Below are 19,774 nucleotides of genomic sequence, written 5' to 3'. Positions count from 1 at the left end.
AAAGCAGCACATATGAAACAAAGATGATGAAAGCCATCTTCCTTTAATCCATCTGTTCCATTGATGTGTTGCAGTTAAAAGCAAATCTCAGCACAGAGCACGCTAAAGCTTCACAGTCTATGAAAAGACACCGTGTTTTCTCCAGCGTCTGCGAGCGGCGCTTAATTTGAAAATATCCCAGAGGGAAGCACTCAGACTCCATTTACAATTAATTCCTCTCGGCTTGTTTTTTAAATGCTGAGCAATAAAAATAAAGCCCATTGTCAGGCCTTAGATTATTAGATTATAGTGTATAATTCAATTCTCACCCTTTTTTTATTCTCATGTTTTTGATGCGCCTGGTTTTTGATATGGATAGAACTCTGTTGGTTATTCAGAATCTGCTCTTGTCTGATGTTTTTCCTTTTTTTGCTTTTTTTTGCATATGAAAACCTGTAATTGCTGTCCTTTGTGTTAGCAAATTGACGGACAGCTGCAACATATCAATAGTGGAGCAGTTTGGTCTCTCTGTGTAACCTTATATGGTGATAATTGCAGGAGGGAGAAATTAACATGAGGAGCGCAGGCAGGTTTTTTTTTACCTTATTAGGTCAACAACAACAACAAGCCCTGTACATACTGAAACCTGCTCGCCAGAAATAAGCATAAACAAGAACAATTCATTTGGAGACACTATAAAACACATTTAAACTTAAAGTACACATGAAATCAAAACTAAACATGGGTGCGTTTCCAAAATCATGATTAGCCAACTTTGACATTTTGCAAATCCATCGTTCCAACAAACATTCACAAACTGCGTCACAAACTTGTTTGCCTGCAACTACACCTCTGGAGTTGTAGGTAGAAACATAGTTCCTGGGTGTGTTCTATTCCCAGTTATCCCCCCTATGTCCTATTTATTTAGAACATTCTAACAATTAAACAGGAATTATTTAAAAAGGTCATCTCTCTTAGGTGTAATTTGCTTTCAAAGTATTTTTACAGTTCAGTTTTAGCAATCTTTATATTGACAATTGCGCGCCCTTTGCAGTGCACTTTGAAAACATTGATGTCATTTTGAACACAGCCGTGGCTCATGACAAAAGCTATAGGTGACTTCTATCTAAAAGCAGAATTTATGTTGTCTCCAAAGCTTGTAAAAAAAAAAAAAAAAAAAAAAAGCAGCATGCGATAATGCTTTTAATTTATAGTAGGTTATTTATTAGGTATCTGTACTGTATATGACATGGGCCTTTTGGTTAGAACATTTCTGCAGTGGTTTGCATGTGTCAAATTATTAAAAAATTTGACTTAAAAAATAAATGAACTATATCCTACTTAATAACAGTAATAATAATAATAATAATAATAATAATAATAATAATAACAATAATAATAACAACAACAACAACAAAAACAACAACAACAACAACAACAACAACAATCATCATCATCATCATCATTATTATTATTATTAAAGTAAGACTTTTCATTTTCTAATAAATAATACATTTCACTTTTTTAATAAATAGCCTCATTATTTATTTATTTATTTATTTATTTATTTATTTATTTATTTATTTATACATTTATTCATTTATATGATTTATATATGATGTTAGAATACGTGTTAGCTTTTGTAAGTGACTTTATGTTTTAAAATATAATATGTAATGTTCTCAATAATATTAGTAAAGGAGACATGGGACCTATATGTGCCGTTTACATATATTTCAATTAATCTGGGAAACGAGCGCATGTTTTTACAAAAACTAATGTTGTTTTTTTTTAAATGCGTGTGCATGTAAAACAATATAGTTTGCACAAAGAAATGATAGGTTTCTTCCTTAAAGAAGTTGTTACCACCCAGTTTAGAGCATTATTATGGGTGTTTTATGTTATAACGTGGTTCAAACTATGGATCTGCGACAGAGAGACTACGGTTTTAGGGAAACACTCATCACTACATCGGTCTTTTCCCAAACGATGCATTGTACTATGATAATTCAGCCATGACTTACGTTGTTGTTTGGGAAACACATCCCAGGATAGGGTAATTAGGAAAGTAATTGTATAACAATGGTAAACAAAACGAAATAAAAACTAATGAAAAATCCGTTATGACTATTAAATCCTTGATTTACGCACATTTTTTTTCCTACCCATGACCTCATTATGGGAATTTGATCCCATACATAAGTAACTTAATTACACAAACTTTAGGAACTGTAATCAAATTCCACACATTTAATTCGTTACATCACTGCATTCCCCAAAATTGTAATTAGAATGCAATAGCACGTTACTGTGGAACACGTTACACCCAACCCTAGTCACAATATAAAAAACAAATGGTGCCAGCTTTCAGTTCATGTGGACTTTAAAGAGAGAAAGAAAAAAGTACTTATTTCTACTCAAACTTAATGAAACATCACTCAAAGTCTCCATGAGAAGCTAGCTAATCAGCTGGATTAATATGTAAAGCAGCGTTTCACCCACATGCATGGTTAATATGGTGGAAAAGATAGTGGACGGAGGATTGGATCTAATTATTGTTCATTGTAACTGATTCAATATGCTTGTTGGCGAGTGCCCAATCAAGCTATTTGAGGAATTGTTGAAAATATAATTTCCCTGGCCTCACTTTGCTGAATAATATCTGACATCGAGCACCTCAGCGAGAGAGCAGTTTTCACCTTTTCTTTGATTAGCTCAATTCTTTTCCTATTGAAGAGTAAATGCCACTGACTGTTAAAGCTTTTAATAGTGATTAAGGGCAAATATTTCAACCTTGGAGCCTTTTGAACTATTAATGAGCACACAATGGAAATGATCAGATAGAATGTTTTTCCAGCGTAAGCCGGATTTATGTTGAGCTTACAACTCATGTGGACGTTAAATTGTAAATCGGTTACATATTTGAAAGAAAATGACATTAGTTGGTTAAAGAGAATGATATAATCTATACGATTTCAGGAGTTGTAATGCTCTCAATCAAAGTGCTTGTATTTTAAGATTAGATTAAAACATCTTTTAAAAATGGTTTGTTCCTAAATCCCGCTTGAAAACAAAAGGAGACAGAGCCTTCTCAGTTTATGCTCCAAAACTTTGCAACACATTACCTTTAAAAATTAAAGGTACATTTAGCATTTTTAAAAGATCAGTCAAAACCTACCTCTTCTCTTTGGTTTACTGATATAAATTTGTCTCTTCTTTTTAGGACTCATTGACTGTACATATTTTTTTACATATATTTTTAGTAATTAAATTTATTGTAGCATATATTTTCCTGTCTCTCTAAATGTTTAGTATTTTTGCCATGTTTGTGATGCACTTTGGTCAACATTCATGTTGTTTTAAGGTGCCATATAAATAAAGTTGAGTGGATTATCTTAAATTTAAGGACTAAATGACTTTTCTACTTTTACTAATGATTAAGCACACTGTAAGCACACAAAACATCCAAATATGAGTAGAATTTTAATTTTTTTTTGTCTAGACGCGTTGTCAATTTTTTTACGCTCATTATCTTTTGGTATGGCAACACAGTGGTGCAGTAGGTAGTGCTGTCGCCTCACAGCAAGAAGGTCGCTGGTTTGAGACTCGACTGGGTCAGTTGGCGTTTCTTTGTGGAGTTTGCATGTTCTCCCCACGTTCGCATGGGTTTCCTCCAGGTGCTCCGGTTTCCCCCACAAGTACAAAGACATGCGCTATAGGTGAATTGGGCTAAATTATCCATTGTGTATGTGTGTGTACGAATTAATGTGTATGGGTTTCCCAGTGATGGGTTGCAGCTGGAAGGGCATCAGCTGCGTAAAACATGTGCTGGATAAGTTGGTTCATTCTGCTATGGCGACCCCGGATTAATAAAGAGACTAAGCCAAAAAAATGAATGAATGAATGAATGAATGAATAAATGAATAAATAAATAAATGAATAAATGAATAAATAAATAAATAAATAAATAAATAAATAAATAAATAAATAAATAAATAAATCTTAATCTTGATGAGTTTTCATATCCCAATGTTGACAGGTATTATTAGGAGTTATTTTAGCTGTTAAAGCATCAAATTTCAGTAATAATCCTTACAGTAAACATAAACAATGTTATTTTTAAATATATAATAGTAGTTCAAGTCGTTTTCTATTGAACAGTAAGTTTCAAGGACTATTTGAGAACATTACAAACATTTAGTTTGTTACCCATAACAACTATTAAGAAATAATCAGATTAGATTTGTTTATTGGTTCTTTTTTTTGGCAACACAAATAAGATTAGCAATGAAATTTCCTTCATTGCTTGTTGTGCAATAATAGAGTTAGCTGTTCAAGTTTCTGTGTAAATTAAATCTTTTCATGAGCGATAGTCATTTTAAGCCTTTTCTTAAACATTTAAGATGACTGCCAGTGAATGTGTTTGTGCCCAAGGTTCTTCTCTCGTTCGCCCTCGCCTCTTTATTCTGCCCTCCCAATTAGCCACGACTTGCAAAGCAAACAACGGCACCGGGGCTGCTAAGTTGGACTAAACGGCCTTTTAGCTAAGTCATTAGCTCTTTTTGCCACGCTGTCAGGAACGGTCTGACTCATTAGTGTGTCATCGCTAACAGTCAAGTCAAAGACACTAACCAACCTCAGAGAAATGAAAGACCACCAGCTTCAATTATAACTTAATGCATAGACAATTGTCAAAATCTGCCAAAATAACCACATTAGCATACCTAATTTCTGAAATCGTCAAGTCATATCATCTTCTAAAATGCTATGCTGGCATATGAGAGTGAGATGAAGCTGTCTATGGATGATGACATCTTCGAAAACAGGTTTTTAGGGTGTTAATGATGTTCTAGCAAGAGTATATTTGGAAAACTTGCAAAGCGTGCCAGAGGGGACGTGCGCACGAAAATATGCTAATAGACACACGCAAATGCGCACACTTGTACTCGTAGCACTTGTTAACACCTCTCGCTACCGAAGGGTTGCAAAGCTGTTACAATTCACACTTAGAAGATTGCGGCTGAGGTGTGTTTGACATAGTTTTACTTCTGTAGTCAGCCAATCCCCAACCGCCTCGATTTGCCTTCTACCCAGCAACACAAGCCATTTCTGTCAGGCTACGTCACTTCTGTTTTTAAAGTAGTCACGTTTTAGATCAAGCTGTTGATGTTGTGGTGCAGCGTTTGCATTGTAGATGGGAGAATGTTAACTAAATGTTTTGATTTGTAGATGTGTTTTGGTGTTGCTAAATGTGTGTTTGTTTGTCTTTATTAGTTCCTGGCCCCATTCCTATGGAGTCTATTCAGACGGGACCATATGAGGAGAAGATCTTCATGCAGTGGAAGGCCCCGAACGAAACAAATGGAGTCATTACTCTCTATGAGGTGAGAAAATGCTGAATCTGAAATTGTGTGTTTGCAAGGTGTGTGTGTAACTTGTTTTTCTTGCATTCTGGGGACCAAATATCAGTAGTACAGCAACACCTGTAATCTTTGACCCTTTGGGGAGATTTTTTGGGACCCTATTAGGGCTGCATGATATTGGAAAAATCTGACATTGCGATATTTTGCTTTTCTGCAATAAATAGTACGATATGAATACAGTTTCATCAGAGGTCTTAAAGAACCCTGTTTGGAAAGTGTTCAGTAATTCAGATTGATTGCAATCGGGAATTGAATCATGCATAAAAATGATAAATGACAAATAATTTAGTTTTTCATTCATTCATTCATTTTTCTTCGGCTTACTCCATGATTATCAGGGGTAGCTACAGCGGAATGAACTGTCAACTATTCCGCCATATGGCTTACGCAACTGATGCCCTGGCTAAAGTGCTGGGTAATGTTTTTTTTTTTTTTTTTTTTTTTTGTCAAGCTATTTTCAGGTATAGAAATTTAAAAAAATCTAAGAAACATTAGTTTCTTTATTAAAGTTTCAAAAAGTAAAATTTATTGTGCTTGAATGCTTTAAAGTGTCTTGAAATGTTCATAGGGATACAGTCCTTAAAAAACAGATAAAGGCAGCCTCCAATATAAAAACAAAAAAACAAAAAAACTATGGGCCTGGTCAACTATAAGCCCTACTTAACATTACATATCCTGTCATCAGTATCTTTCTGAAATTTTTTAAATGTTACTTTTTATTAGTATAGTCATGGCAGCGCGGTGGTGCATTGGGTAGCATTATCGCTTCACAGCAAGAAGGGCACTGGTTCGAGCCTTGGCTGGGTCAGTTGGCGTTTCTGTGTGGAGTTTGCATGTTCTCCTTGTGTTCACATGGGTTTCCTCCGGGTGCTCCAGTTTTACCCCACAGTCCAAAGACATGAGGTACACATGAATTGGATAAGTTAAATTGGCCGTAGTGTGTGTGTGTGTGTGTGTGTGTGTTTGTGTGTGTGTGTGTGTGTGTGTGTGTGCAAGAGTGTGACCCGGAAACTCTGAAAAATCCCATTGACTTAACATTGCAGCTAATTTGATGCATCATAACTTTGAAAGAGAAATTCCTAAAAACTTGTGATCACAATTGAAGAGGCTGCCAAGCTGTGTAAATCTGCATATTAAACTGGGGTGTAAGTTGTACCCCTGGTGTGCAAGAGTGCCCCAAATTTGCCCATTGACTCACAATGGTGAAGAAACTTCCATTTAAAATATAGGGACTTAACATTGGACCAAACTCCCCCTTACTGCCTCTTTACCTTCAGCACCACCCACCACCTTGTTACCTTCACCCCCCCCCCCCAATCAGGTCTTCACCACCTGCCTTTCTTCTACAAATGGCGTACTTACACTATGTACAGTTGCCTTGAACCATGCTTATCCCCCCTCCCGTCTCCCCTGATGGCCCATACTAACATTATATTTTGATCAGGGCAAGCTTACGTCATTGATGACACGCTGTTCAGTAAGTGCTTTTGCTTAGCACAGTGGAGATTTCTTTAGTTATATTGTTTTAGTCATTTGGGATGCGGTGACACACAGTCAAATATTTCACCAAACAGATCAGCCTCTTTTGACGCTCATAAACAATCATAAAGTCGTCGTGTTGCAGGAATTAGGAGGTTTGCTAAAGGTGCAGCTGTCGTGCAGTGAGGGGTTTGCGTCTTTAATAATCTACGACAGTTTGTGTTCATTGAACAGTAAGAATGTTTAATAAATCCATATGAAACAGTCCCTTAAAAGTCACGTCTCGTCTTCAGTTTCAGGCTTAGGCGCGCTTTGCACTCACACTGCAAGTTCCAGCACAGTCATGTTGGCTTTCTCAAGCCAACATCAAAGTTTGTCAATTAACTTTAGGTTCTATTTTCTAGTGATATGCTTATGGTCAAATCCGATTCAATGATCTATGCTAAGCTAAGCTAAACTAAAAGTACTCTCACCAGACCTTGATGGAGTCAAAAATGGTAACCTGTTTAGCTATTTAGTTGTAAAATGAGCCTATTTTAAAATGTTCCTTTAAGACTACTGTAAATGATGTTTGACAATCAACAATCAAGATTCTAAAGGCACACTAGAGGATATAAAAGGACACATTACTACCAAACTACCAAAGATTTTACTTTAAAAATAATGCTGTTATATTTGACCTTGTTTTCATGAAAAGCATTTCCCCATAGAAATATAAAGTAGAACAAAATGTGTTACGTTGATAATATAAAGCTTTATTAATGAATGAAAGCAAATAAAAATAGATCATAACAGAGCAGCAAATCAGAATGTTTAATTTATTGTTTATGGTTGCTTAAAAATTAGGATTCATTTTGGAACAATCTTTGCTCTTTTATGTTGAAAGAAATTTATTTTGACGGCCCTGATATCCAGCAAATTCATTATTTATTAGTCAGTACACAGAACATCCACATTACAAGCAGGGAAATGAAGTCATGGCTTGACAAAAACAAATTACCTTCAGATTTTGCTTTAATGTGTGTGTTTTTTGTGGGCTGGAGCCACGAAAGAGCCTCGCTATCTCTTTGATTTGATGAGGAAGAGAAACCCCATGCATATCCAGGTACATCATTAAACTGGGGGTTACTGCATGTGCCGTCTTGCTGATAAGAAGATTGACAGAATTTACTAAATGTATCGAGCGGACACAATGCGCTCCCATTTGGCCGGATAATTGCTATAATAGCCCTCATTGATTTAATTAGAAGCGTCCAATAGAATTATCCGGGAGATCTGAGCAGTCGTGTGCCTCCTCTGCTCGCTTTTAGCCATTCAGACAAATTAGATGTAGGACAAAGAGCTGAAAGGCAGGAGCGGAAGGTGAAGAGATGAATGCAGCCGAAGGGTCACAATAGGATTCGCTTTTGATGTGGGAAGATCCTGCGATTTAGAAAAGTTTGAACTCACGGAGGCTGCTAAAAAGACATTAAACATTGTTTTAATTTGGGTTGGTCGAAAAATGTGTGTTGCACATGTAATCTTTTGAAATCCTGCACCAAAATATGACATGATAATGATGGTTTTAGTGCTTTGAGTTAGTTTAATATATTGTGAGTTCAATTTGTTTGTTAGTTCAACTTAAAAATTAAAGGCAGCATCAATTGTTTTATTGTGTATAACACCAACACGGATGGGATGGTGGCTTAGTGGTCGCTAGCTAGAAGGTCGCTGGTTCGAGTCCCGGCTGGGTCAGTTGGCATTTTTTTTAAAGAGTTTGCGTGTTCTCCTCGTGTTGGCGTGGGTTTCCTCCAGATTCTCTGGTTTTCCGCACAGTCTGAAGATATGCGATATAGGTGAATTGAATAAACTAAATTGGCCTTAGTTTATGTGTGCGAATGTGAGAGTGTATTGGTGTTTCCCAGAACTGGAAGGTTTTCCGCTGCATAAAACATATGCTGGAATAGTTGATGGGTCATTGCGCTGTGTTGACCTCTGAAATAGAGACTAAACCGAAGAAAAATTAATGAATGAAAACCACTGAACACTACGGGTCAGTATGACGTACACAACATTTGTTTGTTTTCACACTAATGATATTTACTGGGCCATATTAGCAACAAAAAAAGGATTTTTTGATTTATTAAACAGGGGAGTACAGAATTATACATAAAACAATATATAAGGGAATTAACAACAAAAATAATCATGTACATTAAGTATTTTCTTCCATCAGTAGGGATGTCTTAATAGCTTTGGTATTACTCTGTGTAGAAGTGAGGGGATCATAATTTTTTTTTAAATCCATGAAAATTTGTTTACAATTTCCAATAATCCAGAGATTCAATCCATAAATAAAACCATTTTATCAGTTACACTGAAACATTTATAATACATTTCAAAAAGTAGCAAGGAAACTTGGGACCAAAACTGTTTTGCACAAAAAGGATTATTACAATGCAGTTCTTTGCACAACACCAAGTAAATGCCACAAATCAACTTAACAACATGTATTGTTTGTTAACAGTTATGTTTATCTGCATAATCACAAGTTTTCTGGTGTGTATAGATTGCTCGGTATAGCTCACTTTGTTGGTAGTGTGTTTGTGACTTCCACAAAGGAAAGACAAGTAGTGTAAAATAAAGGTAAACCTATGTGCTCGCAGTGCACTTTTCTCTTACATTGGCTTTTAAAAACACTATTGGAAACATCCACACACACATTCACACACACACTCATACAATACGGACAATTTAGCCTACCCTATTCACCTGTAGCACATGTCTTTGGACTGTGGAAACCAGAGCACCCGGAGGAAGCCCACGCAAAGGCACGGAGAACATGCAAACTCCACACAGAAACGCCAACTGAGCCGAGGTTCGAACCAGCGACCTTCTTGCTGTGAGGCGACAGCACTACCTACTGCGCCACTGCCTCGCCAGTGCTCTGCCTTCATCTATTCGTCAATCTTCCTTCATTTAGTCAGCAACACCCATTTTAAAATAGTCCAATCAATTCCAATATGACAAAATCATGCGCTGCCCTACCTTTTTTCTCACTTCAGGACTGTTTCAAGTGTGTGTACGTCACAATAGAGGAAAAATAACACTCTTAACTTTTGTTTCATGCCAACTTTGAGCACAAACACTAACAAAATAAAGTTGAACTTTTTTATAGTTCTTTTAATGCAAGCTTAAACAGACATCCGTACTACAGTCCTCATCTGCTTATATGAGACAAACACACAGCGCCAAGGGTTTCAGATCAGTTTCTGAGTACCTGAGATGTGTCCTGCATCAAAAGCCATACTTTTGATCAAATTTCCCTCCCTCTCCCTCTGTCTGTCTCTCTCTCTCTCTCTCTCTCTCTCTCTGTGTCTGTTTTCTCTCCCTTCATTTCTTCACAACAGCCTCCTGTTATCAAACCATCAAAGCCTTTCAGAAACTAATTGCTTTGCTGACAAAATAAGAGTGTGTGTGTGTGTTTGAAAGGCGCAGGGAAAGACAGAGAAGATCCTCAACAGCTCCTTATTAATCAACAGTGAGATGTGTAAAGGGAAAGGTGTCTTTTGTCCTCCTGCTTCTTTATTTTTTTTTCTTCTTCCCTTTATCTCCATGCAAATGAGGACAAGTAAATAGCGGAACATTTCAGCACACGCCGGGTGTTTAGTCCTTGATCTTTGTTTTGTTTAATTTGCGTGACATGTTGTGAGTTTGCGATGACGTGATGTCTTCCACCCTCCGCTGTGTCTCGTCTGCTGTTTCTGAAGAGTTGCAAGGAAACAAACCACCCACTTTGTTTACAGAGAGAACATATCTGATGGTTTTATCTTTGGGGGAGTGGTGGATCGTAGTGTTTAGATTCTCTGCGGGCACTCTTAGACATTTCAATGTTGTTTTTTTTCACTATTATAGTATAGTTTGACACCATAAGCTCAGTATAAAGTACCAGGTATTATATTTTTCCTGATACAATAACAATGGCATGACATTCTTTCTTAGTATCATCTAAATACCATTCATTTTCCTTTGGGTTAGTTTGTTTATTCATCAGGGGTGGTCACCACGGAATGAGCTGCTAACTTATCCAGACTATTTTTTTCACAGCGGATGCCCTTCCAGCTGCAACCCACTACAAGGAAACACTCATACACACTCATTCACACACATACACTACAGCCAATTTAGCTTATTCAATTCACCTACAGTATAGTGCATGTCTTTAGACTGTGGGGGAAACCGAAGCACCCGTAGGAAACCAACACAAACAAAGGGAGAATATGCAAACTCTACACAGAAATGCTAACTGACCCTGCCGGGACTTAAAATAATAAATAAATAAATAAATAAATAAATTTATATATATATATATATATATATATATATATATATATATATATATATATATATATATATATATATATATATATATATATATATATATATATATATATATATATATATATTTTTTTTTTTTTTTTTCTACAATAAGAATCATAGTTTTACCATCAGATGCTATCATATGCTAGTTTACAATGCTGCCTGATAGACATTGTAAACTGCTATTTGTATCATGCAACACTGTAAATTGATGTTTAGTCAGATGGTAAAACTGTGGTACTTATTGTAAAAAAACATCTAATGTATGCATTAATAGAATATTTAGAAAGTCATTAAAATAGACAAATAGATTTTTTGAGTGAAGTTTTTAAACTAATTTCGAGAGGAGCACGTGATATAATTGACTGCAGCTGGCCGCCTATCTACACTCATTAGTTAGCCAATCAGATCTATCCTAACTTACTATAAATAGCCTAGCTAGATATTACTCCCTTATCTTCGTTTTCCGAAGAAACCCCCCATCCACCCCCTTTCTCCTCCTTTCCTCCTTTAAAAAGGGGAGCTCTCGAGAACCACTTGATCTCGTACTCCCCTCACATGCTCTATGGACCTGGTGGGAGCCCTGGGCTCAACTATCTCTGAGCTCAGGGTTCTCTCCTGGGACAGCATGCCAAACCTGCTAACAGTTGTCAAGCAATATCTAATAAAGTGTGAACTCTTGAAATCCAAATTGAGGGTGAAAATTCATTAAATGAAAAAAGAAAGAAAGAAAAACTAAAAATAAGAAAAAAATAAGAAAAAATAAATAAAAAATTATTATATATATATATATATATATATATATATATATATATATATATATATATATATATATATATATATATATATATATATATATAATATTTTTTATATTAATATATATTGTTATTTAATTATTAAAAAAGTTGTTTTACTTAATAAATCTTAAATAATAGTGAAAAACTGTATCACTGTTGCCCCAAAAAATGTTAAGCAACACATATATTTTCTGTACAATTGATAATAACAGGAAATCTTACTTGAGCAGCACATTTGTACTGAAAATTCAGGTTTGTATGCCAGCAATAAATTACATTTTAAAATAAAATATATTGAAATAAAAAAACAGTCGTTTTAATCTGTAATAATGTTGTATTTCAAACATTTATTTACTTTTATCAAATAAATGCATGCTTGGTGAGTATAAGAGACATCTATTAAGAACATTTAAAACTCTTACCAATCACAAACTTTTGACTGATGTATTATAGGACCACCATAAGGCTTTTTAGAAATAAACACCTCTTCTTTATTTTTTTTTCTCTCTGTAAATAAGTTAAAGCAAGGAGCTGTCGTTCTGTGTGCTAAAGTAGAGTGGATGGTTTTCACCTCTAATGAAGATAAACAACCTGTTCTGCCCTTACGGGATGGAGGAAAACCTGTGCACATCTCATCCCTCCTCTTTTCATGCTGTTGTTTTCATTTCCACCAATAAGCAGTTGAGATGCAAGCACTTGAGTTAAGAGAACCAGTAACCCCTGTCTCTCTAGAGCGGCTAAACCCGGTTAATGGGCTTGTGGTTTTGTACGTCTGGTCTAGAGACAGCTGAAGGAAGGTCTAAATCTGGGTTAATGTCGAGAGTGCGGTTTTTATTCACCGTTTGTCATGTATCATGAGACGGTGGGGTTCGAGTACTCTTTATTTTTTCCCAAACAGCAGACATTCTTTTTCATTGCTCGCCGACAGGAAAGAAGTTGTGCTGACAAGGTGCTGGGTTGATGCAATGAGCTAGTCACTAGATTTGACAAAGTTTGTGAGATTTATGGCTTTTTTTTTTTTTAAGATATTCATAGTTTTAGTAGCAAGTAAACAACATATCCATGAGCATATTCTATTTTCTTCTTTTTTCTGAGGTGTATTTGTGAAGCAATGACAAAAATGTATTTCTCTGAGTGTTTAGACATTTTCTGTTTTCTCTTCCCTGCCTGAGCTCAACACGCATAGAACATGTGGTTTTGGTGCAATTTAATCTCAAAACAAGTGATTATGTTTGTTCCAAATCCTTAAGTTCCTTGTGTGTTCCATGTGTGTTCCATTTATGTTCCATGTTTGTTGCATTTGTGTTTCATGTGTCTTCTGTTTGTGTGCGATGTGTTCCATGTTTGTTCCATGTGTGTTCTATCTTTTGTTCCATGTGTGCTATTTGAGTTTTATGTGCATTCCATCTGTGTTCTATGTGTGTTCAATGTTATTTCTGTTTGTGTTTCATCTGTGTTCTTTTTGTGTTCCATTTGTGCCCTATGTCTGTTCATTTGTGTATTATGTGTGTTCCATGTGTTTCTATTTGAGTTTTATGTGCATTCCATCTGTGTTCCATGTTATTTCTATTAGTGTTTCATCTGTGTTCTTTTTTTGTTATATGTATTCAATTTGTGTGTTATGTGTGTTGCATGTGTGCTTCTCTTTGAGTTTTATGTGCGTCCCATCTGTGTTCCATGTGTGTACCGTGTTATTTCTGTTTGTGTTTCATTTGTGTTCTTTTTGTGTTATATATGTTCCATTTGTGTTTCATGTGTGTTCTGTTTGTGTTCGATGTGTTTCATTTGTGTTTTATCTTTGTCCCAAGTGTTTTCCATGTGTATTCCATTTGTTTCATCTGTGTTCCATTAATGTTCTACCTTTGTTCCATTTGTGTTCTATGTGTTTCATTTATGTTCTGTCTGTGTTCCATGTGTGTTCCGTTTTTATTTCTGTTTGTGTTTCATCTGCATTCTTTTTGTGTTATGTGTGTTCCATTTGTGTTTCATGTGTGTTCTGTTTGTGTTTGATGTGTTTCATTTGTGTTCCATCTTTATTCCAAGTGTGTTCCCTGTGATTTACATTTATGTTTAATCTGTGCTCTGTTTGTGTTTACTGTGTGCTTCATTTATTTCATGTGTGTTCTGTTTTTGTTCGATGTGTTTCATTTGTGTTCCATCTTTGTTCCATGAGTGTTCCATGTGTGTTCTGTTTGAGTTTCATGTGTTCCATTTGTGTTTGATGCATTTCATTTATGCTCTGTCTGAGTTCCATGTGTGTTCAATTTGTGTTCAAACTTTGTTCTATGTGTGTTCCGTGTGATTTACATTTATGTTTCATCTGTGTTCTGTTTATTTTCTATGTGTTTCATTTGTGTTTCATGTGTGTTCCATGTGTTTATGTTCAATGTGTTTCAGTGTTCCATATATATTCCATTTGTGTTTCATCAGTGTTCTGTTAGTGTTTTATGAGTGTTTTCCATCTGTGTTCAATGTGTTTCTTTTGTGTTCTATCTGTATTCCATGTTTGTTTTATGGGTGTTCCATCTGTTTTATGTGTGATCTGTTAGTGTTTCATATGTGTTCTATCTGTGTTCGGTGTGTTTAATTTGAGTTATGTCTGTGTTCCATGTGTGTTCCATTTGTGTTTCATCTGTGTTCTGTTAGTGTTTCATGTGTTTTCCATATGTGTTCCATGTGTTTCATGTGTGTTCTGTCTGTTCCATGTGTGTTCCATTTGTGTTTTATGTGTGTTCCATGTGTGTTTTCAATGTGTGTTTTATCTATGTTTCATGTGTGTTTCATTGGTGTTCTATTTTATGTGTGGTCCACTTGTGTTCAATGTGTTTCAGTTGTGTTCTGTCTGTTCCATGCGTGTTCCATTTATGTTATAGACCATTTTGAGGGATATAACAAATAACAGTGTTCCAAACATATTTCCTTTTTTGCATTTGTTTCATTTCCATACCTTCCATGTGTGCTGCATGTGGTGTCTATGTGTTTTTTACTCTGTAAAAGTTTAATTGTTTGTGCAGAACACTTACTGTTTTTAGAAATATTCATCATTAAATATCACTGTATTGCAGTTCATTTCTGGTTAGTTGGTTGATTTTCATTATTTTGCAGATTTTTTTTTGCTGTTTTATGCTTGCAAATTTGAGTGTAATACGAGATATTATTTTTTACACTAAATTATGTGGGCCCTCATTTTTTCTGCCATTCCAAACCCCTCATAACTCATTCTGACTTAGAAAATACGAAATGTTCTGTGTTTTCAGTGTGTCTGTTTACCAAATGTAAATCTCAGGAGAATGCTGGCTTGAAGGAGACTCCTGCCGAGAAATGACTTACCAATTCAGCTTGGGTTTATAGTTGCATTGCATTTCCCGGTTCTGCTTGTAATGTATAAGCTATCCTGGATTTTGGATTTTCCTTTTTTTCTAAAGGGGTTGAAAGTTAAATGGGTAGTGAATTTTTGATGTTTAATTGCTTTAAACTTTATAGAAGTGACAGATTTAAGTGTGGTTGCAGGTTTGTTTTCTTTTTCTAGGGTGACGTTTTGCTACTCTGCTCTCTTGATTAAAGGAATATTGTATGACAGTGTCACAGCAGACTTCATCCCTGCTCTATGGTTTAGTGAACTGTCTGTCTGCCGACTTACTGCATTCTGTGGCAAAGTTAAAATGGAAAAAGAAGTGTTTGTTTTAATCAGATTACATAGGCAGCTACTCAGAATTCTTAAGGCATATTGCTAATGCCATAGCGCACAAATGAGCATAAAACATACTTGCATTACATTAAACTGACTTTGAGCATCAAGATGAATGTCGCATAACTTAAAAGTTTACAGTAACAATAACATGTTGATTTATTGTTCATATAGTTTATTATGGTGCAAGTATAAGGTCTGGTATTGGTAGTTATTTGTTAACTTATTTGTCTTTTGTATTTTATTTTAACCCTAACCTATATATTTATACTATATAACAGTATATATATAACAGTTCTGTCTGGTTCTCCAATCTGATTGGGTGATAGCTGTGATATATTTAAGTAATATTAGCATCTGTGCAGCCTCTTTACAGCCAGCAAAAAGCAGACACTACAGATCTAAAGTTTAAAAGATGCTTGCTCAGCTGTTTAACTGTCAGCTTATGATTTGAATCCAACGCGGAAGAAAGTAGTTCCTCATACAAAAGGGTTTTTGAGACACTTCGTGTTTGATTTTGTTTTTATATACACAATTATGCCGTCAAACTGTTGTATAAACGCAATATCACACTCGTAGCAGTGCGATATGGCTGTATATCGGCAATGGTAGGGGCACTAAAGCACTCGGCCTGCGGCCTCGTGCCAACACACGCCTCCCACCAGTGTCGATATACAGCCATATCGCACTGCTACTCGCGTGATATTGCTCATATATATATATATATATATATAGATATATATATATATATATTTTTTTTCTCATTCAAGAAGTCATTTTGCTCAGATAGAAATTCCAATACTTTAGGAAATGCTTCAGAACTTTCTTATTTCTGAGGCAAAGTTGCCATGAATCCTATATCTCTCACAAACAGCACTATTTCTTTGCATTCCCATCTCGGCTGGCAAACTGAACTGGGAAATGAACCCTTTTCAAATCAGCTGTGGTCAATTAAACTCAAGCGGCTCTTTTAACGGAGTGCCGCAGTGCGTTCAGTAGTGCATTAGGCCACTTTTAGCAGGCTGTCGCGTGGCATCACATGCCCTATGGCCAACACTGAGAGAGAGACAGAGAGAGAGAGAGAGAGAGAGAGACCCCCTCATCCTCGCCTCTTCATTTCATACTTTCAGTCTTCTGCAGGAATGATTGATCATCCAGTGTGTTTTTCCCATCAGGACATTTTAGTGATGACAGAGTAACTGGAGGTCTATTGATCTTCATGCTGGCCTTTGAGCTCTTTTGTTTTTGTGTGGGTAGCTTTTTTCTCTTCACTACAAATAAAAAAAAAAATCTTGATTTTGTACATGACACATGTCTTAAAGTCTGTTTGCTGTTTATCTATCTGCTTGTCATTCTGTCTTTCTGTTTTCAAAATCCACTTTTCAATAATGTAATATTTTAAAAAAATTGTTTTACAATTACCAAACAGATATATATTGATACAAACAAAAATATCCACAAAATGTTGGTTAACGTTAGCCAATGTTACTACCAGCATTTAGCTCATTATTAAAATTAAAAATGTGTGTCGTCTGATGTTATGCAACATACCTGAGCTAATATAATGTAACAGCTACAAAGAGCAAACTTTTAAAAAGGTAAATAAATACTGTTAGTTGTTACATTGTTAGTTAATTTTACTTGATGCATTAAATGCTGATTATTAATGGTAATTACAAAGCGTTATACAAATATTTATGTAAAAACAAGTCCACAGTTTTTTTTAATCCAGAAAGTCAATTTAAAGTGATTTATAGTAAATAAAAAAACTGTAAATTGACATTATATAAATTATAGATATACACTACTTGACAAAAGTGTTGTCGTCAATCCCAGTTGTTAGAGCAACAAATAATAACTTGACTTCTAGTTGATCATTTGGAAAAGTGTCAGAAGGTCGATTTTTCTGATGAATCATCCGTTGAACTGTATCCCAATAATCACAAATACTGCAGAAGACCTATTAGAACCCGCATGGACCAAAGATTCTCATAGAAATCAATCAAGTTTGGTGAAGGAAAAATTATGGTTTGGGGTTACATTCAGTATGAGGACATGTGAGAGATCTGCAGAGTGGATGGCAACATCAACAGCCTGAGATGTTAAGACATTTGTGCTGTCCTCATTACAAACCACAGATGAGGGCAAATTCTTCAGCAGGATAGTGCTCCTTCTCATCCTCAGCCTCCACATCAAAATCCCTAAAGGCAAAGTAGGTCAAGGTGCTCCAGGATTGGCCAGCCCAGTCACCAGACATGAACATTATCAGAAAGAGCTTTACTGCCAGGTATGTTTGCACATACAAGAAATTGATTTTCATGACAGAGCTTGTCTGAGCTCTGTTGAGCATGTTATTGAGCATGTCTGGGGTAAGATAAGATGATGGAGGAGGCATTGTAGATGAATCCAAAGAATCTTGATGAACTCTGGGAGTCCTGAAAGTACGCTTTCTTTGCCATTCCAGATGATTTTATCAATAAGATATTTGAGTCATTGCAGAGATGTGTTGATGCAGTCCTCCAAGCTCATGGGAGTCATACACAATATTAACTCTTTTTCCATTGCACCATGACTTTATATTCTTTACTGTACTTTATTTCTGTTAAGTGACAAGACTTTTGTTTAAGTCAGACCTTACTGTCTTAATTAAATAATATTTTAAAATCAAGGCATGATCTTTTTTTTGTTTTGGTAAAATAAGTGTAATCTAGAGGTCTTTGCTTTTCATTTAAACCACTTCTGATACCAAAGGATCTTCTAGAAGTCAAGTTATCAACTTGATACATGTCAAGTAGTCAACTTGGATAGATGACAAGACTTTTGTCTGGTATTGTTCAAAGCATTTAATATTTTGTGTTTGTGAAACATTTATTGAACTTTCTTTATTTGCATCAATACAGAAACCGCTTTCTCTCAGAAATTGCTCATAAATGTTATGTTTAAGCATGAACATGCAAGACATTGAGATTCTGAAGTGGACAAATTTGCACTAATAATCTTTATTTAAATCACGATTTGTAGGTAAATATTGCGTGGAATGGTTACTCTAAAAATAATTATTTAAATTATAATATAATACAATGTACAGTGGAAATCAGAATTATTAGCCCCCCTTTGAATGTTTTTCTTTTTTTAAATATTTCCAAAATTATGTTTAATTGAGCAAGGACATTTTTACAGTATTTCATATAATATTTTTTTTCTTCTGGTGAAAGTCTTATTTGTTTTATTTTGGCTAAAATAAAAGCAGTTTTTAATTTATAAAAATATTTTAAAGTCAAAATTTTTATTGTTGTTATACAAAAACTTGCCTAATTACCCTTAACCTAGTTAAGCCTTTACATGGCACTTTAAGCTGTACAGAAGTGTCTTGAAAAATATCTATTCAAATATTGTTTACTGTCATCATAACAAAGATAAAATAAATTAGTTATTAGCAATGAGTTATTAAAACTAATATTCTTAGAAATGTGTTGAAAAAATCTTCTCTCCGTTAAATAGAAATTGGGGTGGAAAATAATCTGGGGGGCTAATAATTCAGGGGGCTAATAATTCTGACTTCAACTGTAAATCCAATTCAGATTTCTTATTGTCATATACTGCCTTACTAAAAAAATGCAATTCTCTAAATTTCAGAGTGAGCCATTTTCAAAAAAAAATGTAAAAAAAATAAAATAATAATAATAATTCTGTACAAACGAGCCTTTTAATGAACCTCTTCTAGCATGACAAAACATATTTTAAGTGTGACATGTCTCCAAAAATGATTTAAATGACTAGTAGGGTACTGTGATGTAGACTCAACCTCAGACCTGTATTATAAGATCTTGAGTGCAGCTTACAGCCGAATTATCCAGCTGTCTGTATATTACACCAACAATACCCTTCAGCCGCCTCACGCTTGCGCTTTCATTGGGCTGTAAAGAACCTGTGTTTTATGAGATCTGTTCAATACGAGCCGCTGTAGGCTGAGTATATTAACACCGAACAAGGGCACAAATTTACAGAGGAGCTACGCTAAAGGCAATAGATGATATTTTAAAAGCCCC

The 19,774-nt window shown here is 35.2% G+C and overlaps 1 protein-coding gene across 50 annotated transcripts in view; it reads left to right on the top strand.

The window, feature by feature from the left end:
• Window positions 1–19,774, top strand: part of ptprt (protein tyrosine phosphatase receptor type T) — a 519,289-nt gene that overhangs the window by 296,147 nt on the left and 203,368 nt on the right. For all 50 annotated transcript variants that reach the window (XM_073954669.1, XM_073954668.1, XM_073954667.1 and 47 more), the window contains one exon: window positions 5,254–5,363. In XM_073954669.1, coding sequence (XP_073810770.1) covers window positions 5,254–5,363 — 110 coding nt within the window. The remainder of the gene's footprint in view (window positions 1–5,253; window positions 5,364–19,774) is intronic.

Source organism: Danio rerio, chromosome 6, assembly GCF_049306965.1.
Source record: "Danio rerio strain Tuebingen ecotype United States chromosome 6, GRCz12tu, whole genome shotgun sequence".
Lineage (NCBI taxonomy): Eukaryota > Metazoa > Chordata > Actinopteri > Cypriniformes > Danionidae > Danio > Danio rerio.
This window is presented reverse-complemented; position numbering and strand designations above follow the sequence as displayed.